This window comes from Macaca fascicularis, chromosome 20, assembly GCF_037993035.2.
Source record: "Macaca fascicularis isolate 582-1 chromosome 20, T2T-MFA8v1.1".
NCBI lineage: Eukaryota > Metazoa > Chordata > Mammalia > Primates > Cercopithecidae > Macaca > Macaca fascicularis.
In genome coordinates, this window is record NC_088394.1 from 22,740,602 (window position 1) to 22,763,340 (window position 22,739).

At 48.2% G+C, this 22,739-nt stretch overlaps 3 protein-coding genes across 7 annotated transcripts in view; 2 read left to right on the forward strand and 1 right to left on the reverse strand.

Annotated features, from left to right (window-relative positions):
• The window catches only part of DCTN5 (dynactin subunit 5), a 35,272-nt gene extending 30,218 nt beyond the window's left edge, over positions 1-5,054 (forward strand). Inside the window, exon 7 of one of the 2 annotated variants that reach the window (XR_012429465.1) lies at positions 1,084-5,054. The gene's annotated coding sequence lies outside the window, so the exon portion shown is untranslated. The remainder of the gene's footprint in view (positions 1-1,083) is intronic. The other variant, XR_012429464.1, reaches the window with a different exon arrangement.
• A 2,780-nt stretch (positions 5,055-7,834) lies between these two features.
• Positions 7,835-20,419, forward strand: PLK1 (polo like kinase 1). Its single transcript, XM_045382194.2, has 10 exons — positions 7,835-8,259; positions 8,999-9,167; positions 9,919-10,063; positions 11,077-11,170; positions 12,902-13,121; positions 17,513-17,668; positions 18,707-18,784; positions 19,304-19,458; positions 19,547-19,729; positions 19,913-20,419. The coding sequence occupies exons 1-10, from the start codon at positions 7,852-7,854 to the stop codon at positions 20,114-20,116; spliced, it is 1,812 nt and encodes a 603-aa protein (XP_045238129.2). The 5' UTR covers positions 7,835-7,851; the 3' UTR covers positions 20,117-20,419.
• The window catches only part of ERN2 (endoplasmic reticulum to nucleus signaling 2), a 37,596-nt gene continuing 35,119 nt past the window's right edge, over positions 20,263-22,739 (reverse strand). For all 4 annotated transcript variants that reach the window (XM_074028156.1, XM_074028157.1, XM_045382191.3 and 1 more), the window contains 5 exons: positions 22,236-22,383; positions 22,015-22,142; positions 21,350-21,473; positions 21,198-21,265; positions 20,263-21,111 (listed from right to left, as the gene is read on the reverse strand). In XM_074028156.1, coding sequence (XP_073884257.1) covers positions 20,899-21,111; positions 21,198-21,265; positions 21,350-21,473; positions 22,015-22,142; positions 22,236-22,383 — 681 coding nt within the window. In that variant the 3' untranslated portion in view covers positions 20,263-20,898. The remainder of the gene's footprint in view (positions 21,112-21,197; positions 21,266-21,349; positions 21,474-22,014; positions 22,143-22,235; positions 22,384-22,739) is intronic.

Consider the following 22,739-nt stretch of genomic DNA (forward strand, 5'->3'; position numbering starts at 1 on the left):
CCCATAGGGATCTCACAGCTTAGTGAGGGAGAAAGCCAAAGAATCAAAATACAGAGAGGGTCTGAGGGGTCCATTTTGAGAGCCATCATAGTGGTGAGGAGCATGAGTGCTAGAGTTGGGCTGATCAAATCCCAGCCTGCCATTGGCTAGCCTTGTGACTTTGAGCAAGTTATCTTACTTCGTGGAACCTCAGGTTTCTCTTCCGTAAAACGGGGAAGTTGGATAGGGTTATTATAAGGATTGAAATGCATTTATACTTGTAAAGCATAAGTACTGGCTCAGGGTCAGCACTCAATAAATGGTAGTTATACCTACTTTTATTAGGAAGTGATAAACCTTGAGCAAAACCCCTTAGAGTATAAGGCATAATATTCTTACATATTTTTAAAATTTAAAAGTAAAAACATCTTGATCTTTATAATCAGTCCACCACAAAGAAGAGATGGAGAAATCACCCTTCCTTGTTTTGTTATCTATGGGGTGCAAACATTTAATCCTCCCAACTGTCAAAAAAGTAGGGATTTTCACAGCCTGTTTTACAGCAGAGGAAACTGCTATTCAGAGAGGTTAAGTAAATTTGCCCAGTGTTATACATCTAATAAATGGCTGAGCTGGAATCAAGGCCAGTTCTTATTTGGCTGCAAAATTCATGTTTTATGCAGCTCCTCCAGTATCTTGGCCTCCAAGGTAGCTGGCTCTGAACGCTACCCTTGCAGCCCAGTCAGCCAACCCTTTGCTCTCCTGAAGCTTTTGCTGGCGGGCCAGCCCCACCTGCTTTCCTTGTGCACTCTGACTTGGACCCTGAAGTGAGAAGAGTTGGCACAGGACATCTTACTTCCCTGAAAGCAGTACCTGGACTTTTCTGTATCTTCACAACCACTGGGCATTGGGCAAATGGGTCATGCAGATGAAAATCATCCAAGAAAAGAGACACGGGAGTGAAATTCACACCCGCTCTGGCTTTCAGACCGTGGGTCTGAACATTAGCCCATGGTGTTTCTTGGCTGTACTGACCTGTGCCATTTCAGCTGCATTCTTCTCAGTTGGTGTTGTCTGCTGGCTGCTCTTTCTGATTTCCCACAGGAGCAGTAAGAGCCTGAGGAAGAGTAGGGTCAGAGGAGTCTGGGAGAATGAGGAAATATGAGAGCCCCAGGAACTGAAAAGGCCTGTGAGAGACTCTGAGCTTCCTGGGAACAGGTACAGGTTCTTTTTATTTCAATAATAACAGAAACAAGTGTCAAAACCATGTGCCTGTACTATTTGGAGTGCTGTCCTTGCAGAATGTACTTACAAGAACCTTAGGAAATAGGCACATCATCTCCTGGATAGAATCCTAGGAAATGGGCACTATAATGGGCACTTTATCCCCATTTTATAAACATGGAAATTGAGGCACAGAGAGATTAAATACTTTCCCAAGGTCATACAGCTAGTGAGAGAGGAGCTGGCATTTGAACCCAGAGATTTCAGTCTGTGAGTTTAACCGATAGATCATACTGTGTTTTGGTAAGGAGGGAGGAAGCAAGCAAGTGAACAAATGAGTCTGGGGTTTAGGACTTGCCAGATAAACAAGGCCCAAGAGGCAGTGTGCAGGTGGATGTTCTTGGGAGTCAGCAGAGCTGAGTTGGAATTCAGGCTTTGCCGTCTGCTGGCCATAAACCTTGGGTGAATAACCCAAGGTAAATGAGATCATCTCTAAAACTTTTAGCCCTGTGTGTGGCGCATAGTAAATGCTCAATAAGGGTTCACTGTTAGTATTATTGTTACTGGTAACATACAAATAGATTGTATTAATGGACCATAATTGCAACTGTATAAAACAAATTCCATGTTGACAAGGATTAGAAGGGAATATGAGAATGTGGAAACAGCTATGAAAAGACATAAGAGAATTAGGAGCATTTTCTTTAATACATCCTCATTTATTTTTTTTTTTTAACTTTCTTGTATTTGTTCATTTTTTAAGTCTTACCATGTTGCCCAGACTAGTCTTGAACTCCTGGGCTCAAGTGATCTTGGCCTCCCAAAGTGCTGGGATTACAGTCATAAGCCACTGTGCCTGGCCATTTTTTAGTAAACATTTCTAATGGAACGAGTAAAACATACATGCAGTGGGTGCTCAGCAGGCCTTGAGTGTATGAATGAAAAATATTTAAACTTGTTTTTACTGGTTGATTTCATTGCTTAAAAAACATACCTTAGCCGGACACAGTGGCATGCGCCTGTAGTCCCAGCTACTCATCTCTTAAAAACAAAGTTTTATGCTTGTTAATTTCATAAATGTTAGAGGAATCACCCCAATCAAATAAAGCTTCTCAAAAATAAAATACGAAAGGTGTTAGTGGGATTCAGCTTTCTAGTTTTTTGCCCCTAGTGGATGGGTTGGAATTTAAATTCTTCGGATATTGGAACCAGAACAGGCCTGTAACTGATGATTTTTGCTGTGATTCATGCCTGTTGGAGCCTCTGGAAAGAAGGAGACAACATGTAAAGAGAAGCAATCTGTTTGGAAAATGAAAATACAGTTAAATTGCTAATGAGCCCTTGTCAAAATCAAATGTCTACCCTTAGAGGCTGATAATTGTCTAGTCTAATATGCATTGTTTTTTTTGAGTGGGTTAATTGGATTCTAAGACCAACAAGATAAAAAGGCAGACTTGCATGTCACTTGAACCACAGCTGTCTGGCCACGCAGCATGCCTTCACTGCTGCTGAAGAAAAGCAGCTGGCTTGTTCAGAATCTCAAATTCCCAGATCCTAATTGCCTGGCCCTGACTCTAAGCTGAAACCTGCTACTGTGTGCCATGAGCCTCAACGCGGGCTATGCTGAACTGAAAGCAGACACAGGCTCAATGACCAGGACTTAGACGTTGGGGCCGTTGGAGATTAAGGACCCCCTCCGTGGAGTGCTAAACTATGAAAACATCCTGGAACCTGGCTGAAAAGGGCTTATTCTTTAATGGAATCCATCTAAGATCAAGTTGCTGATAGGCTGTTTGTCTCTAATACAGAGGCTAATTGCATTCCTAACTTCTAATATTTGCCAAAAGCTGCAAGATGGGGAAGAGCACATCACAAGGACTGTGACCCTTCCTCCTGCTTTTGACAGACCAGACTCGAACCTTCTCTGGGGTTTCTCTCACTGCTGTTGACTTGTTGCATTCAGCTTTTGGGATTAGTTGCAGCTTGCAACAGTGGACTGACAGCCTGACTCTACTTCCCTCACTTTTCTCCTAGCACCCACAGCTTAGTAAGGTAGGTGGATTATTGAAATGTAGCTGTCCCCAGAAAGGTATTAGGCTTTTTTTAGGCTGCTCATTGAATAATCAGGACAAAAGGGGTGGAAGATTATGTAAACACATTTTGAAATTTAAAAAAATTCAGAGTTTCATCCTTTATTCATTTGCTAAGGATACCATAACAAAGTACCACAAACCGAGTGGCTTACACAATAGAAACTTATTTTCCCGCAGTTCTGGAGGCTGAAAGTCCAGGACAAGGTGTCGACAGGTTTGGATTCTTCTGAGGACTCTCTGCTTGGCTTGCAGATGGCTGCCTTCTTAGTGTGTTCTCGTATGGTCCCTCTGTCTATGTGTCTGTGTCCTAATAGTCTCTTTTAATAAAGATACCAGTCAGGTTGGATTAGGGCCCATCCTAACAATCCCATTTTAACTTAGTTACTTCTTCAGGGCCTATCTCCAAATATACTCACATTTTGAGGTACAGGTGATTAGGGCTTCAGCATGAATTTTTGTGGGGACACAGTTCAACCCTCCACACACCATTACCAATTCCTGAATGTGTCTTTCTGGTTAAGTTGCACAAAAACATTTATCTACTTGAACTCTAGGATGATGATTAAAAAAAAAAAAGTTGGCCAGGCACAGTGATGGACACATGATCCCAGCACTTCAGGAGGCCGAGGTGGGCAGATTGCTTGAGCTCAGGAGTTCAAGACCAGTCTGGGCAACATGGCGAAACCCTATGTCTACAAAAAATGCAAAAATTAGCTGGGCATGATGGCATGTACCTGTAGTGCCAGCTACTTAGGAGGCTGAGGGTAGGAGGATGGCTTGAGCCCAGGAGGCGGAGATTTGCAGTGAGCCAAAATCGTGCCACTGCACTCCAGCCTGGGCAACAGAGCCAGACCCTATCTCAAAAATAAATAAATAAATAAATAAATAAACAAAAAAGTTTATCTACAAAAATGCTTTTGTGCCTCTTACATACAAACCCTCCAGAGGAAAGGCCTGGCTGAGAGAAAGAGATGGTTGAAAAAATGCAATGTTATGATTGCTGAACAGGGCACGACTGTTTTTGTAACATTAGAGAAAATAATTAAAGCCTGGCACCTGGGGAGGCTTGATTCCTAGAAGCCTCCTCTTGCTGAAGGAAAATTCCCAGTGCTTGCTGCCTTTCCATGTGCTGTGAGTGCTTTGAGTTCAGACTGACAACAGAGTGGGTCCAGCTCCCATGCTTTCCATGAAGATCTCCCACAAATGTCATCCATGCTCATGAGATGAATCAACTTGTATCCTGAACAAGCAAAACTGTTTGGGACTCACTGCCTTCAGGCAGTCACTTGGAAGCCAAGAACTCCAGGAACTTTTCAGATGGAACTGGAAACACTAGGGCAGGACACCTCCCCTGGTGGGAGGTCTGTTCACCTGTACGGCTTGACTAATGGATGTCCTGCTTGAGGTGCCCTAATATTGCAAATTCTTTGTTTCCAGGGGTACCACCTGTGCCCCTGGGACTATGCTTCTGTACATGACCATGACTCTCATGATATCCCCTCAGCCCTGGAAAGCATTTGCGTTAGCTTCCATTTACTGAGCAGAGTTGTACTGTGCCTGAATTGATGCCTCAGGTCAGGTTAAAAAAAAAAAAAAGAGTTTCAGACAGCAGTTAAGGGCCGGGCACAGTGGTTCATGCCTGTAATCCCAGCACTTGGGGAATCTGAGGCAGGCAGATCACCTGAGGTTAGGAGTTTGAGACCAGCCTGACCAACATGGTGAAACCCCGTCTCTAGTAAAAATACAAAAATAAAAAAATTAGCTGGGTGTGGTGGTGTGCACCTGTAGTCCCAGCTACTTGGGAGGCTGAAGCAGGAGAATCGCTTTAACCCAGGAGGTGGAGGTTACAGTAAGCCAGGATCACGCCACTGCACTCCAACCTGGGTGACAGCAAGATTCCATCTCAAAAAAAAGGAATTAAGGAGGAAGCCACCTGGATTTCTAAGATAGACTTTATGGTTAATGGGATTTATTTTAGCTGGTTAAATCCAGGACCCTACCAGGAGGAACTGAGGTCCATACTTCAGATTGGTCTCACCCTTTTGCATGGGGTCCTACTGATAATAATTTTGCTGTAAAGAATCCTCAATAAGGAGATGGACTGTGAAAAGAGATGAGAAAGCAGGCCTGTTTGCAAGGCTGGCCCTTGGCTGGCATCTGAAAGCTTGGATTTCAGGAGGGTTCTCATTAATCCCTAAATGATAAGAGTGGTTCACTGTGCCTAAACTGTTTGTACAATGTGGATTATGCCCGACATCTGCCTTCCTTCTGCGAGTCTTGGATTTTCATATGTGTTAGGCAGAGGATGAAGTGACCAGCTCCCAATCAGAGCCCTGAACACTGAGTCTGTAATGAGCTTCCCTTGTACACAACAGTGTGTATGGGTTGTCACAGCTGATTGCTGGAGGAATTGTGTCCTGTGTGACTCTGCTGGGAGAGGACCGTGGGAGGCTTGCACCTGGTTTCCCTGAACTTTGCCCATGCACTTTTTTCCTTTGCTGATTTTGCTTCCTAGCCTTTTGCTGTAGTAAATCATAGCCATAAGTATGATTACAGGCTGAGTCTGTGAATCTCCTAGTACATCATCAGACTAGGAGGTGGTGGTGGCACCCCTGGCACAGGGCACAAGGGAGACTTGCGGGGTGTTTGTCATGTTCTCTTTCTCAATCTGGGTGTGGTTTACAGATGTGTTCAGTTTGTGAAAATTCACTGAGCTCTGTGTACAATTATGATATGTACATTTTTTTCTGTAAGTATATTAAATTCCAATAAAAAGAATTATTCACACCATAGGGGTACTAAATAACTTAATTTTTCAAAGTCTTCCTTTTATTCAGCCAACATTTTAGTAAGTACCCTTTTTTTTTTTTTTTACCAAGCACTGCTCTGGGAGCTTGGGACATGGGGTGGAAAGGACAGCATCATTGCCTTCATTGCCTTCATTGCCCTTCCCTTTAGCTGCAAGGCAGGTGAAGGATACTTATAGTATGGTTGATTTTTGCTGGGCTCTATGAAGGATCAGAGGGTGCTAAGGAGGCACAGAGAAAGAGCTTCTAACTTAGGTATTTTGCTGTTCCAGGGTTGCCACTCAAGTACCTATAGAACAAAGGGGTGTAAATGGGAACTGTGGCAAACTGAAAGCATGTAGGCACAGAGTTAAGTAGCTAGAGCTGATTTTTTTCAGGAAAGGCCACAAATCCAAATTTTTATGACCTCCTCTTTTAAATGCTGTAAATGTTTTACAATGGCCGGGCATGGCTGCTTATGCCTGTAATCCCAGCACTTTGGGAGGCCGAGGTGGGCAGATCACTTGAGGTCAGGAGTTCAAGACCCGCCTGGCCAACATGGTGAAACCTCTTCTCTACTAAAATTACAAAAATTAGCCGGGCATGGTGGTGCACGCTTGTAATTCCAGCTACTTGAGAGGCTGAGGCGGGAGGACTGCTTGAACCCAGGAAGCAGAGGTTGCAGTGAGGCGGGAGGACTGCTTGAACCCAGGAAGCAGAGGTTGCAGTGAGCCGATATCTGTGCCACTGCACTCCAGTCAGAGCAAGACTCCGTCACACACACACACACACACACGTGGGAGGCCAAACAAAACCCTGCAAGACACATTTGGCTATGACCTGCCAGTTTGCTAGGCATTCTTCCAACCTTCCGTCCCTCTGACCAAGAAACTGAGTGTCCACTATTTTAGGCCCTGGGAAATTCAGTAGCGAGCAGGCCAGACAGCTTCCTTGCATCATGGAGGACTCTGGTACTGTGCTTCTCCAACTTCAGGATGTGTAGGAATCACCTGAGCAGTCTTGTTGAGAGGCGGACACTGACTCGGGAGGTCTGGAGTAGGGCCTGAATGTTTGCCTTTGCGGTTCTAACAAGCTCTCAGGTGATGGCGATGCTGCTGTTCCATGGCCCCTTCTTTAAGCAGCGTTGCTTTGTAATCCGGAGGAGCTCAGAAGCGGCAGTTATTTGAAGGAGCAGACTAGCCATGAAGGTATGTTTGGCAAGCACACTTTTACTTAGATTTTAGTTCAGTTCGGGTGGCTTGGCTGAGAGCTGACGGCATCGGGAGGCGGATGCTAAGGCTTTCTTAAACGACCTGCTGGCATGCCAGTTCCCTACTCTTAGATTGCTTATATTCTAGGTGGGGTGGAAGTGGAGGAAGATTTAAGGAAAAGCTTCCTGGAGGAGGCGCAAGCGAACTGCAGGAGCTTTCCCGGACGCCCGAGAAAGGGAGAAACCCCGAAGGAATTCCTCCCCTCTCGGGGCTGGGTCTCCGCATCCACGCCGGATTTGGTTTCCCAGGCTATCCCACGTGTTCGGGCGTCCCTGTCAATCAAGTTTTTCCCCGGCTGGGTCCGGGTTTAAAGGCAGCTGCTGCGCAGGGCGCTCCCATGGTGCCGCGCGGCGGGCGGGTTTGGATTTTAAATCCCCGCGGCCAATCAGTGGCGCGCAGGCTTTTGTAACGTTCCCAGCGCCGCGTTTGAATTCGGGGAGGAGCTGAGCGGTGCGGAGCGTCTGCTCGGATCCAGGTCAGCAGAGCAGCTCCAGGAGCATGAGTGCGGCAGTGACTGCAGGGAAGCTGGCACGGGCACCGGCCGACTCTGGGAAAGCCGGGGTCCCCGGAGTTGCAGCTCCTGGAGCTCCGGCGGCGGCTCCACCGGCGAAAGAGATCCCGGAGGTCCTAGTGGACCCACGCAGCCGGCGGCGCTATGTGCGGGGCCGCTTTTTGGGCAAGGGTGGCTTTGCCAAGTGCTTCGAGATCTCGGACGCGGACACCAAGGAGGTGTTCGCGGGCAAGATTGTGCCTAAGTCTCTGCTGCTTAAGCCGCACCAGAGGGAGAAGATGTCCATGGAAATATCCATTCACCGCAGCCTCGCCCACCAGCACGTCGTAGGATTCCACGGCTTTTTCGAGGACAACGACTTCGTGTTCGTGGTGTTGGAGCTCTGCCGCCGGAGGGTGAGTGTCGCTGCTGGTTAACTGGAACTGCCTGCGGGGCAGTTGGAGCGCCCAGACCTGGAGCTGCTGGAAAGAGTGCCCAGGAAGGGAGTACCTGGGACTTGGAGCTGGTAGAGAAGGGTGCTGGGAGCCTCCCTCTTAGGTATGGAAAGTGCCTTTGGTAAGGGCTTCTTGGCTCTTGGAGCTGCTAGAGGACGGGGTTCCAGTGAAGTGGAGTCTGAGTCATGTTGCTGATAGGGAGGTCAGCTTCTGGACGCGAGGTACTTGGGGGGAGGGCTGCTGGTAATGGACGCTAGGGCCCTGGAGTGGCCAGGGAGGAGTCCCAGGTTAGTGATGCCGGGCACTGGGAGCTTCCGGAGTGTAGCTGGGTCAGTGAGGGGGTAGTTGGAGCTAGACTTCGGGCCTTCCGAGGGAGATAAGAGTCAGGAAAGGGATCTGCTGCTGGGGACTTCCGGAGTGGGGCTGAGAGAGGACCCCCAGGTAAGGGAGAAAGCTAGTAGGAGAAGGGGTGCTGTGAATGGTTGTGGACAGTGTTAAGGCAGGGTCCAGATGCCAGTTGTCCTGGAGAAGGAATGGGGTGGGGGCATAGGGAAGGAGAGAAACCCACCAAGACCCCTCTTTCATCCTTTGGGAGTCCAGAGTCCAGTCCTGTGCTTCCTTTGCCTGGTAACCCTCTCCCTTCCCCACCGGCCTCAATACCACCTCCCCATCCCTCCTGCCCTCTCCTTCCCATCCACAGTCTCTCCTGGAGCTGCACAAGAGGAGGAAAGCCCTGACTGAGCCTGAGGCCCGATACTACCTAAGGCAAATTGTGCTTGGCTGTCAGTACCTGCACCGAAACCGAGTTATTCACCGAGACCTCAAGCTGGGCAACCTTTTCCTGAATGAAGATCTGGAGGTGAAAATAGGTGAGTTGCTGAGCCTGCAGGGGTGCTTGACATCACTCCAAGAGGCTGGAATTTGGAGGAGGCTGGGAGAAAGGAAGGAGACCAGGAGGAAGGAAGAGGATGGTGGGAAGTTTGGGCTGTTGATTGCCTCTAGAATTCTCTCTTTAGTCCAGAAATTTCAAACAAAGAACCCACAAGTCAGTATCTTGCCTACAGATGCATTATTTTTTGTGCCCCAATACAGCATTTTTCTTTTTTTACAAAGAATTTGAATTTGTTTTTATTTTTTAAATTGGAAGGTTTGACATAAAAATTTTGATTTAGAGCTCCTTTTAAACAGTCATGAAAGCTCCAGTAATACGAGGACAGCATTTTCTTAGGGCAGTCCTTTGCTGGGCTGGAAAGCAGCTGTCCCCTTCAGACTTGTTTGCCACAGTCTCTACTCCTCCCTATTACTTCTTCACAGACTTGCCAAGTCTTGGAGGTTAACTTGCTTGATCCTTGAAGGCACTGGAGTTTTGCTATCCCTGCCAGTTCCCGTTTCGAAGTATAGCCCCTTTCTAAGGGGAGGGGTGAGAAGGGTCACTGGAGGCACCTCCCTGGTGTCAGCATGGCGGGAAGATTCCTGGGCAAGCCTTGCTGCGTACAAGGAGCAGAAGCTTGTGGGATCAAATGGCCCTGGTTCTTGATGGTCAAACCTTAACTAGCCTTCTGCATTGACAGATGGCAGAGGCTGGCATCTAAGTACCCGCTCTTCCTCCCTCTGTCCCAGGGGATTTTGGACTGGCAACCAAAGTCGAATATGACGGGGAGAGGAAGAAGACCCTGTGCGGGACTCCTAATTACATAGCTCCCGAGGTGCTGAGCAAGAAAGGGCACAGTTTCGAGGTGGATGTGTGGTCTATTGGGTGTATCATGTAAGTTGGGAGTTATCTCTGGATCTACCTGGTCTCAGCAGGGGCAACTTTGGGACATCCTACCTGGCTGACCTTTTCTGTGGACCTTTCGGCCTGCTTTACAGCAAACCTACTGCAGGGGACAGGTTACCCCCAAACAAAGCCTAACTGCCATATCTTTCCCTGTCACTGGTGTATCCTGTTGGATTTCTGCAGCCTAGGACATGGGGGAGGAGGAGGGGGAGGAGAAGGAGGAGGAGAAGTCGTCTCCACAACCTTACTCTAGTCCTTTGCTAGAGTGGTCCACAGGGCAGCATCACCATCATTTGGGAACCTGTATGCGGAATCTCAGGACCCAGATTACTGACTGGGTCAGAATCTGGATTTTTTAACAAGGTCCCTTGGTAGTTCCCGTGCACAATAAGGTCTTAAACATTGATGAACATTAGCATGGTGGGGGAAATTAGGCCAGGAGTTACAGATGGAAGGATGACGTGCTAGTGGTCTGTCTGGATTGAGACCATCAGCAGCGGTTGGTGGCAGGCAGAGGCTTGGGCCTTTTCAGGTATTACCTTTCTTGTTTGGGGCCTAGGTACTGGAGAGTTAGAAATGAGTTGTAGCAGTGACTTTCATACATCTTCGCAGTGGGGTTTTTCCAAATGAAAACTTGAAGACTTAAGTACAGAATTGCTAAAGGTAGAGCTGCTTCTGTAAGTGCAGGTAGCCCTTTGACCTGTTTTGCATGACAGGCAGCCTCTGAGGCCCTTGCAGAGTCCTAGATGACCACAGGCCACAACTAAAAAATCACTGGCCCCTAAGAATCCTAGTCTCACCACGTGTATTCTGCTAAGGGCTCATTCTAGCCAATATTATGGCTCCTGGGGCTGCTCAGTGGACTTGGTTGTCTTCAGGGGCCCCAGAGTTACAGTGAGTGTCCAGAGGATGCCTGGTCTTTGTTCTGACCCTGAGATGATTTCTCTTATGTCTGGGTTGTGGCTGGGAGGCTGGTGCCAAATCCTACCTTGTGCTTACAGGTATACCTTGTTAGTGGGCAAACCACCTTTTGAGACTTCTTGCCTAAAAGAGACCTACCTCCGGATCAAGAAGAATGAATACAGTATTCCCAAGGTGACTAATGATGCTTTAACTTTACATTTATTTTGTTTTCCCCAAAAGCTGTTTATGGAGCCCAGCAATATCCTAAGACCAGAAATAGGTCTATCCCACCTCTAGGATAGCCACAGAGCTTGCGAGGGCCTGTGTCTGAAATTACATACAGAACTTGACATGTATGTGCACATAAGCATTTTTTCTAGGGGGAGAGAGTTGGCAGATTCTCAAGAGATTGGGTAGCCCAAAAGTTGCGTAAAAAGCAAAAAACAAAGGAGGTAGGAAGGAGTAGGAGGCTAAAGTGCTTAAGCTTTGGAAATGGATTATCTTAATTCAAATGGATTCTGCCACTTAGCCAGATCACATTGGGCAAATGGCCTGCATCTTTTTTTTTTCTTTTTTTTCTTTTTTTTTTTTTGAGGTAGAGTTTTACTCTTGTTCCCCAGTGCAGTGGCATGATCTCGACTCTCGACTCACTGCAACCTCCACCTCCCAGGTTCAAGCGATTCTCCTGCCTCAACCTCCCAAGTAACTGGGATTACAGGTACCCACCACCTTGCCTGGCTTTTTTTTTTTTTTTTTTTGTATTTTTAGTAGAGATGGGGTTTCACCACGTTGGCCAGGATGGTCTCGAACTCCTGACCTCAGGTGATCCACCCGCCTCAGCCTCCCAGAGTGCTGGGATTACAGGCATGAGCCACCATGCCCAGCCTGGCCTGCATCTTCTGAACCATAGTTCTCGTCTATAAAGTGGAGTTCCTGCCTTGGAGCACCTCACAGAGTGCCTTACATGTAGTAAGTGCTCACAGAATTATGAATCACTGAATCCCAGGGCTTCCTAATGGCATAGTGGTGTGCAATTTCCTTTTTTTTTTTTTTTTTTTTTTTTGAGACAGAGTCTCACTGTATCGCCCAAGCTGGAATGCAGTGATGCGATCTCGGCTCACTGCAAGTTCCCCCTCCTGGGTTCACACCATTCTCCCGCCTCAGCCTCCTGAGTAGCTGGGACTACAGGTGCCCGCCACCACACCCGGCTACTTTTTTTGTATTTTTAGTAGAAAGAGAGTTTCACTGTGTTAGCCAGGATGGTCTCAATCTCCTGACCCTGTGATCTGCCCGCCTCAGCCTCCCTAAGTGCTAGGATTACAGGCGTGAGCCACCGCACCTGGCCATGGTGTGTATTTTCACAACCACCAACAGAAATGCATTTAAAGGAATAGCTGGTTCCTGCAGAAGCCTAGCACACAGCCAGTTTGAAGTGTAGTGTCCTTGTGTGAAGCCAAGAGGCCTGTCACCATAAGGACGGACATAGTAAATCCATCACAAAGTGTCAGTTCACTGTCAGAGACAGCATGGAATCAAGCCAACTAGACAAGGCCTTCACCCTCTCTGTGCCTCACTTTCCTCCTCTGCAAAAAAGGGATGATAATAGAGCCCCACCCCTTAGATGTATTAGTGAGGGCTAAGTGAGCTAAGTACAGGAGTGCTTAGAATGCTTTCCTGGCACATAGTAAGTGCCAGGAAAGTGAGTTGGTGCTAGGCCACAGTCCATTGACCCTTCTGTCAAAGGTGCTCAGTAAAGCCGACAGTGGAGAAGTTGGCATTGAACCAAGTTGTGAACCACTAACCTGGGGTGTATTTGAGACTGGGGACTGCGTGTGGTCTATTGGCCTGCAGCCCCTTTGAGGCCGTACTGTACTCCGGGTCCCCTTCACATTCTGCTTATGGCTGTCCCTCTCTCTGCCCTAGCACATCAACCCCGTGGCCGCCTCCCTCATCCAGAAGATGCTTCAGACAGATCCCACTGCCCGCCCAACCATTAATGAGCTGCTTAACGACGAGTTCTTTACTTCTGGCTATATCCCTGCCCGTCTCCCCATCACCTGCCTGACCATTCCACCGAGGTTTTCAATTGCTCCCAGCAGCCTGGACCCCAGCAACCGGAAGCCCCTCACAGTCCTCAATAAAGGTACAACAAGGGTCTGGGTAAGAGAGCAGACTCCCCAGAGAAAGCCCAGGTTGTAGGGGTGTGTGTGGCTTAGTCCCTGGCCCCAAGAGCTCAGGTTTGGTTTAGGACAGACCTCTGTCCTTAAATTCGTGATTCCCATGCCCATCTGCTTAAATTCGTGATTCCCATGCCCATCTGCTCCTCGGCCTTGCCGGGAAAGACTGACCTTACCATGGCTGGATAAACCTGCTGTGCTCAAGAAGAAGAAAATGGACTGAATACCAAGCCTAAAAAATTCTTTCCAATCACTTTAATTAATTAATTTAATTTTTTGGAGACAGGGTCTCTCCTCTGTTTTCCAGGTTGGAGTGTAGAGGCACAATCACAGCTCACTGCAGCTTTCAACTCTAGGGTTCAATCAATCCTCCCATCTCAGCCTCCCAAGTAGTTGGGACTGTCAGGCATGAGCCACCATGCCTGGCTAATTTTTTTTTGTTTTTGTAGAGACAGTGTTTTGCCATGTTGCCTAGGCTGGTCTTGGAACTCCTGGGCTCAAGTGATCCTCCCACCTCCACCTCCCAAAGTGTTGGGATTACAGGCATGAGCTGCTACGCCTGGCCTTCTAACACTTTTTCATGATTCATTGAAAAACATAAAAATTTCCTTTTTTTTTTTTTTTTTTGAGACAGGTCTGGCTGTCTCCTAGGCTGGAGTGGAGTGGTGTGATCTTGGCTCACTGCAACTTCTGCCTCCCAGGCTCAAGTCATCCTCTCATCTCAGCTGAGACTACAGGCGTGTGCTGCCATGCCTGGCTAATTTTTTGTATTTTTTGTAGAGACAGATTCTCACTTTGTTGCCCAGGCTGTTCTCAAACTCCTAAGCTCAAGCAATCTGCCCGCCTTGGCCTTCCAAAGTACTGGGTTTACAAGTGTGAGCCACTGCACCCAGCCAGCATGAAAATTTTCAAGTACACATATAGAGCATAATGTAATGGATTCCCTCATACTTACCAGATTCAATAATTAGTTATCAGGATTTTGTCAAGTTTGCTTCATTCATTTATTTTTGTTTCTTTGAAGTATTTTTTAAAGTTAACCCCAGGCACTTTGCCATTTTTATACATAAACTTCAGAATACTTCTCTTAAAAAAGATGGACATTTTCTTAAAAATCAAAAAACCACATGCCATTGCTTAGGTTGTCATTGCTTCTAGGTCTCTTCAGAGAACAGAATTAGGAACTGCATTTGTGGCAGTGGGGAAAGACTGACATTGAGTCTGTGTTGGTATTTCCAAATCACACATTTTTAAACATTTTTTTATATTATTGTAAGCTTATGAAAAACGTAGCAGAGACCAAAAAGACACTCCCATTCTCCCCTTTTGCCCAGATTCACCAGTTAACACTTTTTTTCGCATTTATCAATTGCCCTCTTTTTTCTGAACATTCAAAAGTTGTATACGTCCTACCCTTTACCCTTAATGCTTCAGTGTATGCTTCCTACAAACAGATTCTTTTACATAACAATAATACCTGGCACAATTCCCAAGTTCAGGAAATTTAACATTGATACATACTGTCTTACAGTGATTTTCTTTTCCTCCACTGGGGAGTTGCTGCTTTTCTTTTGGTAATTTTTAAGTGTCTGATTCAGACACAATATTAATCTGTTTTTACTTGTTTGGTTTATACTCATATTTCTTTTCTCTTAAACTGAAAATCTTGTTCCCTTACATTAATATGCTTAAAATTTTCAACATATATGAGTTCCTGTTATTAAATGATATTTTATTTTCTTGCATTTCTAATTGTCTTTAAAGTATATTTCACTAAGGATACATAGTTTTTTTGTTGTTTTGTTTTTTGTTTTTTGTTTTTTGTTTTTTTTGAGACGGAGTCTCGCTCTGTCGCCCAGGCTGGAGTGCAGTGGCCAGATCTCAGCTCACTGCAAGCTCCGCCTCCCGGGTTCCCGCCATTCTCCTGCCTCAGCCTCCCGAGTAGCTGGGACCACAGGCGCCGAGGATACATAGTTTTAAAAAGTCACTTGAAATACTTTTTTGCTCTGTGGATATATCACCAATTTGATGTACAACTTCAGTTCATTTTTCAGTTTTCAATTTTTAGGCATTGGTTTTTCTTAAACTTCATTTTGGAATAATTTTAGGCTTATACAGAAAAGTTGCAACAATAAAAAACTCCCCAGAGTTTCCACATACCTTGCAGCTACTACAGTGGAATTTTTTTTGAGACAGGTCTTAGGACTTGCTGTCACCCAGGCTGGAATGCAGTGGCTCAATCATAGCTCACTGCAGCCTCAACATCCTGGGCTCAAACAGTCCCCGTGCCTCACCCTCCAGAGTAGCTAGGACTACAGGCATGTGCCACTATACCCAGCTAATTAAAATTTTTTTTCTTTGGGAAGCCGAGGTGGACGGGTTGCCTGAGTTCAGGAGTTTGAGATCAGCCTGGGCAACATGGCAAAACCCCATCTCTACTAAGTACAAAAAATTAGCCAGTCATGGTGGTGTGCACCTGTAATCTCAGCTACTCAGGAGACTGAGGCACAAGAATCACTTGAACCCGGGAGGTGGAGGTTGCAGTAAGCCGAGATCTCACCTCTGCACTCCAGCCTGGGCAACAGAGCAAGACTGTCTCAAAAAAAAAAAAAAAAAAAAATTTTTTTTGTAGAGACAAGATCTCACTATGTTGACCAGGTTTATCTCAAACTCCTGCCCTCAAGTGATCCTCCTCTGCCTCCCAAAGTGTTAGGATTACAAGCGTGAGCCACTGTGTCCTGCCTACAGTGATGTTCTAATGGCAATTTTTCTTTTCCTTACTTTTTCTACATTTAATAATTGGAATTCTCCTGTAAGGAAGAGCTGTTCCTTCTCTCCCATTGATTTATTTATTTGGTTATGTCTGAAATAGACTCATGGATATTTTATTCTTTGGGCTATATTTTAAAGGATTACTTATTTCTCTGTTTTCATTTATTTTTTTTAATTTGAGACAGGGTCTTGCTCTGTTTCCCAGGCTGGAACACAGTGGCACAGTTGTACCTCACTGTAGCTTTGACCTCCTGGGCTCAAGTGATCCTCCACCCTCAGCCTCCCAAGTAATTGGGACTGTAGGCACGTGCCACGTCTGACCAATTTTTAAATTTTTTGTAGAGATGAGGTCTTGCCCTGTTGCGCACACTGGTCTCGAACTCTTGAGCTTAAGTGATCCTCCTGCCTCAGCCTCCTACTTTTTGTCTTTCAGTTTTAATTTTTCATATAGCATTTTAAAAACTTAAGGAAATTTTCAGTTACCCAAAGGTGGAGAGAACTGTATGATGAGTCCCATGTTTCATCTATTTTTACTACTTATCAACATTTGGACAGACTTTTTTTATTTATTCCAGCCTCTGCCTTTTTTGTTACTGGAGTTTAAAAAAATTATTATTTACTATTTATTATTATTTATTATTTATTTGAGACAGTCTTGCTTTTTTGCCCAGGCTGTAGTGCAGTGGCAAGATCATGACTTAGAGCAGCCTCCACCTCCTGCGTTCAAGTGACTCTCCCACCTCAGCTTCCCAAGTAGCTGGGACAGCATGTCCAGCTAGTTTCTGTATTTTTAGTAGAGACAGGGTTTTGCCATGTTGCTCAGGCTGGTCTCAAACTCCTGAGCTCAGTCTACCTGCCTTGGCCTCTCAGTGTTGGGATTACAGGTGTGAGCCACTAGGCCTGGCCTTGCTGGAGTGTTTAAAGCAAATCCCTAATATCTTATTATTTCATACCTAAGTCCCTATCATGGCATTGTTTTTTAATTGAAAACTTAAACATTTTATATTATGCAAGGAGAATTACCACATGTTGGTGGGGGAATAAATAAATAAGGAAAAAGACAACAAAAATAATCTGTGTTTCTACTGCCCAGATATAATCAGCGTTAAAATTTCATGTATCTTTTCAAGCTTTTTTTGGTTATAAATAAGCATATAAAGCAAATTTTGGGGTGGAAAAAAATTTCTTGTGTTTTTATTTAAATGCCAACTGAATCCATTCTGTGGATGAACTGAACTACTCAGCCCTTCCATCTGCCTGGATGCTGAAGATGCTTTTAATTCTTTGCTCGAAGCTGGGCAGCTCTGAGCTGCTGTTGCCTTCAAGCTGTTTGCCTGAGTGGCAGGTCGTATCCTGCAGGGCCACATCGTTGGGTCAGAGGCCAGAGCATCTGAAGATCTGTTGCCTCACAGTGAGCACTTGTGCCTGTCACCTGAGCATGGCAGCTGCTGCTCTAATAACCAGGCACTGACTCAGTTTCCCCAAAGCAATGGTAGCTAAGAGAATTTTTCTTTTGGAAGAGTTTCAGCTGTGGCAGGGGAGTCCTATGCCCTTCCCAACGCCCCTGTTTTTGTCACCTTTCTAGGCTTGGAGAACCCCCTGCCTGAGCGTACCCGGGAAAAGGAAGAACCAGTGGTTCGAGAGACAGGTGAGGTGGTCGACTGCCACCTCAGTGACATGCTGCAGCAGCTGCACAGTGTCAATGCCTCCAAGCCCTCGGAGCGCGGGCTGGTCAGGCAAGGTGGGTACTGCGGGGCCCTGGGCGGGGCAGGATTGCTTGGGGCATCTGGAGAAGGCAGGAGGAGCCTTGGCCAACAAAGCACTGGTGACTTGTCCAGGCCCCGTCTCCATAGGACCATTGGTTTCCCCATTTCCTGATATCCGAGGCCCTGCTTGCTGTGGCTCCTGCCTTCTTTTCTGATCCGTCTCTTACTCTAGCACCTCGATGTGCCACCTTCACACGCTGTTTCTTTTGCTCAGTAAGTTCCTGTTGTTTCTTCAAGACCCTTGAAATAACAGACCCAGACGTACTGCAGCCTCAGGGCTTTCTCCCTGGCCCTGGCATGAAAGCACTTCTTCCAGACACCACATGGCTCACACTGTGGCCTCCTTCAAGTGTCTGCTCCGGTGTCACCTCCGTGAGCATCTCCCTGGCCCCTCTGCTGGTGCTTCGCATCCCCTTACCCACTGCATAGTTTTCCATAACACTTCTCACCCAACATAGTCCAACACGTCCTTCTTCTTTGATTGGATTTAAAGTAAGGTGTTTGTTGCATGCACTGAATATAACATTTTCATGTGTTTGCAGCCGGCGTCTGTCTTCACAGTTTCCTAATTACTCCAAACTGGAAAACTAGATGTCTCTGACTCTTACCATGATAGAAGTCACTGGTATTTTGCCCATACTTAATTTGATTAGTCTTTGCCCCTGCAACCACAGTGTAAGCTCTGTGGAGGCTGGGGTTTTGTCTGTTGCTCACTGTACCTGCAACAGTGCCTGGCACGGTAGGCCTTCAGTAAATGGGTCAGTGGAATGAAGGAGTGAGTGGAACTTGGTGCGCTGTGTTGAAACTTTCTGTGTAGAGATGTCTATGCTGCTGCTTGTCTGAGCCTGTTGGCAGCAGAGGCCCTGCTTTGCTCTTCTCTGGGGCCCTAGGCCTCTCAACTGAGCCCAGGTGGTGTGCCCAGCAGGCTTCCTTGTTCCCTGGTGTGGGCCACATGTGTGGACCAGAGAAGAAGAGGCTGGTCCTGACCAACTGTCTGTCTGTTTCTGTCTTAGAGGAGGCTGAGGATCCTGCCTGCATCCCCATCTTCTGGGTCAGCAAGTGGGTGGACTATTCGGACAAGTACGGCCTTGGTAGGTTTCTTCCAGAACCAGGTGGGTGACTCAGGCACAGCCAGGTAACCTTTTCAGTTGTTACAGGCTCTGGCCTTTTTGAGCTCCCAGGTACTCTTAGTGCCCTCCTTTCTCCATCCCAGGCCTCCCAATTCCAGCTCCCAGTGCTCCCCGACTCCCCAGCCTTTTTCCCCCACTGCCCAGAGACAGGGTCCTACTCTGTCGCCCAGGCTGGAGTGCAGTGGCACAGTCATGACTCACTACAGCCTCAAACTTCCAGGCTTATGCCTGGCTGCAGGCTCAGCCTCCTAAGTAGCTGGGACTACAGGCATGCACCATCACGCTCAGCTAATTTTTAAAATAGTTTGTAGAGATGAGGTCTCATTACATTGCCCAGACTGGTCTCAAACTCCTAGGCTCAAACAATCCTCCCCCCTCAGCCTCCCAAAGTGCTGGAATCACAGGCATCTGCCACCGCACCCAGCCCCACTCCCCACTTTCTATTCCCCCTTTCTGAGACCTCTCTCCACTGATCCCTAGGGTATCAGCTCTGTGATAACAGCGTGGGGGTGCTCTTCAATGACTCAACACGCCTCATCCTCTACAACGATGGTGACAGCCTGCAGTACATAGAGCGTGACGGCACCGAGTCCTACCTCACCGTGAGTTCCCATCCCAACTCCTTGATGAAGAAGGTAAGTGCCGTCCGGCTATTGCGGGAGTGGGACCTGTGCTGGAGGGCGAGACTCTAATTCTGGAACCCCTCACTTACTTTTCATCCAGATCACCCTCCTTAAATATTTCCGCAATTACATGAGTGAGCATTTGCTGAAGGCAGGTGCCAACATCACGCCGCGTGAAGGTGATGAGCTCGCCCGGCTGCCCTACCTGCGGACCTGGTTCCGCACCCGCAGTGCCATCATCCTGCACCTCAGCAATGGCAGCGTGCAGATCAACTTCTTCCAGGTGAGCTGGATGTCACCAGGGGCAGGAGAGAGCTGGGGTAGGCTCCACGTGCTTGGCAGTGGCCCATGTGAGTTGAGTATGGAGTGAATGGCTCAGGTACCTATAACCTGTTGTGTCTTCCCTCTACTCCCTAACATACACTGGCCTCTGGGATCAGCAATCCCTGCCCCTCTTCTCTTGCAGGATCACACCAAGCTCATCTTGTGCCCACTGATGGCAGCCGTGACCTACATCGATGAGAAGCGGGACTTCCGCACGTACCGCCTGAGTCTCCTGGAGGAGTACGGCTGCTGCAAGGAGCTGGCCAGCCGGCTCCGCTATGCCCGCACTATGGTGGACAAGCTGCTGAGCTCACGCTCGGCCAGCAACCGCCTCAAGGCCTCCTAATAGCTGCCCTCCCCTCCGGACTGGTGCCCTCCTCACTCCCACCAGCATCTGGGGCCCATACTGGTTGGCTCCTGCGGTGCCATGTCTGCAGTGTGCCCCCCAGCCCCGGTGGCTGGGCAGAGCTGCATCATCCTTGCAGGTGGGGGTTGCTGTGTAAGTTATTTTTGTACATGTTCGGGTGTGGGTTCTACAGCCTCGTCCCCTCCCCCTCAACCCCACCATATGAATTGTACAGAATATTTCTATTGAGTTCGGAACTGTCCTTTCCTTGGCTTTATACACATTAAACAGATGTGAATCTTCTTTTTCTTGTATTTCCTGAGGGGTGCCAGGGCCTGGGATCCAGGGAACATCTCTGCTTCATCAGCCCCAGGCTGCCCAGCCTCTGCCAGTCTTGTGGGGGGTAGGGGGTGACAGTGTCTGTGGACCAGACTGGAGTGCAGTGGCATGATCCTGGCTCTCTGCAGCCTGGAACTCCTGGGCTCAAGCGATTCTCCCACCTTAGCCTCCCAAGCAGCTGGGACTACAGGCGTGCGCCACCATGCCTGGCTAATTTTTCAAATGTTTTGTAGAGGTGGGGTCTTGCCATGTTGGCCAGGCTGGTCTGGAATTCCTGAGCTCAAGTGATCCTCTCACCTCAGCCTCCCAAAATGCTGGTATTATAGGCGTGAGCCACTGCACCCAGCCTGGCAGTCTTTTCTGATTCTGATTCTGAGGCCAGCCACAGGCTCAGCTCTTCAGCTAGCCAGCATGGAGACCATTTGTGTGGCCTCCGGCCCACCTCACCTCCCTGCAGCCCCAGGGCACGACCCCCTGGCCTCTGAGTCTGGTGGGTAGTAGGGCAGGAAGAGGCTCTCAGAGGCGCAACTCCTCATGACTCGGTGCGTGTGGAGGAGCAGCTGTGGGAAGCGGTTTGTGAAGTACTGGACGAAGCCGTCAGGGACTTGGCCAAGTGCCTGTTGCACCTCAACTGGGAGCTCCCTGTAGTGGTGCTTCTGGGGGTAGGTAGAGCAAGAGAACCCTGGCTCAGCTGCAGCCGTGCTTCCCCAAGACCCAGGCCCACCCAGGCCCCAACACATACCTTGTTCCTCACAGCACGGAGCAGGTCTCGCACTGATGTCCCCTTATAGGACCGGAACTTTCTCAGGTCTGTGGACAGGGAATTCAGTGTCCTGAAACTGTCCCTGCTGGGCTCCCCTCCACCACCCAGGCCCACCTGAGTGTAGCCTCTACCTGTCTGCAGTGGCATGGAGATGTGCTCGTGCCAGTTGTCCCGGACCACCGCGCAGCCTCCTGCCTCCAGTGCCCTCATCAGGGGCTCCTGCTCAGACTCCTTCTCCAGCCAGTCACTGACATCCTGAGGCCCCAGAGAGCTCCTGAGCCTTGTGACCGGGGCCAGATGCCACATAGCCAGGAGTGTGTTGTCTGACTTAGGGGAGTGATTTAGGGTGACTGACAAGGATCATTGCCTCTGGGGGCGTGAAGCTTCTCTATGCCACGCCTCTGTTATTTACCACCAACCTATGAGCTTGGTACTGCTGTCCCCTTTCTACAGATGAGCAAACTGCAGTTCAGAGGCACGAAGTCTCTTGCTCAAGTTCACACAAGTGCAGTGGGCTACTGGCACAGCATGAGTGACGACTCAGGTGGAAAGGAATGGGCTATATTCCCATACAAAGGGTAGCTGGGGCTGGCGAAGCTGGCAGTGAGTGGACCGGAGAGTGCCAAGATGGTGGAGTTTAGGAGTCCAGGCTGGGTCCCAGTTTAGGGAAAGAGCCAGGTTGCCAGGACCAGGTAGCTCTTCCTGTTTTCCCTCAGCCAATCTAATATCCCATTTCTAATTGCCCAGGACCCAAACTTAGGACTTTTGGGGACCATTCCCAAGCTTTCCTTCTGACCTGGAAGAACTGGAGTTGCTTGGCTCTGCTCCAAAAGAAGGGGTGGGCCAGCACCTGGGGGGCAGAGGGGCGTGCCTGTGGCAGCAGGCTCAACATGGCTGCAACCAGGTCCCGGGCAACCACCTTGTCTGGAGGATGGAAGAGGAAGAGAAAAGTCTGCTTCAGGCCTGCCTAGTGTCTTGCCCTTCCTCCCTTCTCTGCCCAGCCCAGGGCTCCCTCACCATGGACCTCTTCCTCCAGGTGAGCCAGACAGGGAACCCCTGTGAGGATGTTTGCCTGGCGATAAAGACTGTCTCCAAAGGGGTGGCTGCCACCAGAAAGCACGTAGTAGAACACGCAGCCTGCAGAGAAGATGTCCACGGCGCTGGTCTGGGACAAGAGAGATGGGCGTAAGAAGGAAATCTCTGCTTCCAGGAAGTCGGCCTGGCTAAATTCTCCCATGGGCTGATAGAGCAGCCAGGGGTTTGGTTCAGACTGGAACTCAAGAAGCTTCCTGAGCAGCATCTCCTTGGCTCTAGATGCTCCCTGCCCACACACACACACACCACTATAGGGGTCCCATGGTTTTCATCCAAAACCTTTGCCCCTGCTGAGCTAGTTCAGGTTTCCAAGCTTCATTCCTGCAGGGTGTAGGCAGGTAACATATGTGGGTGCCAGACATGAGGCAATAAGGCAATCAGGAGGACTGTGGTGACCTGGCATGGGTTCTGTCTGCAGGGGCACCT

Excerpts from the sequence above, each read along its gene's own strand:
- PLK1 (XM_045382194.2), top strand. The coding sequence starts at position 7,852 with ATGAGTGCGGCAGTGACTGCAGGGAAGCTGGCACGGGCACCGGCCGAC. Across the intron at positions 13,122-17,512 it reads CCTCACAGTCCTCAATAAAG|GCTTGGAGAACCCCCTGCCT; the intron begins GTACAACAAGGG and ends TCACCTTTCTAG. Across the intron at positions 17,669-18,706 it reads GCGCGGGCTGGTCAGGCAAG|AGGAGGCTGAGGATCCTGCC; the intron begins GTGGGTACTGCG and ends TTTCTGTCTTAG.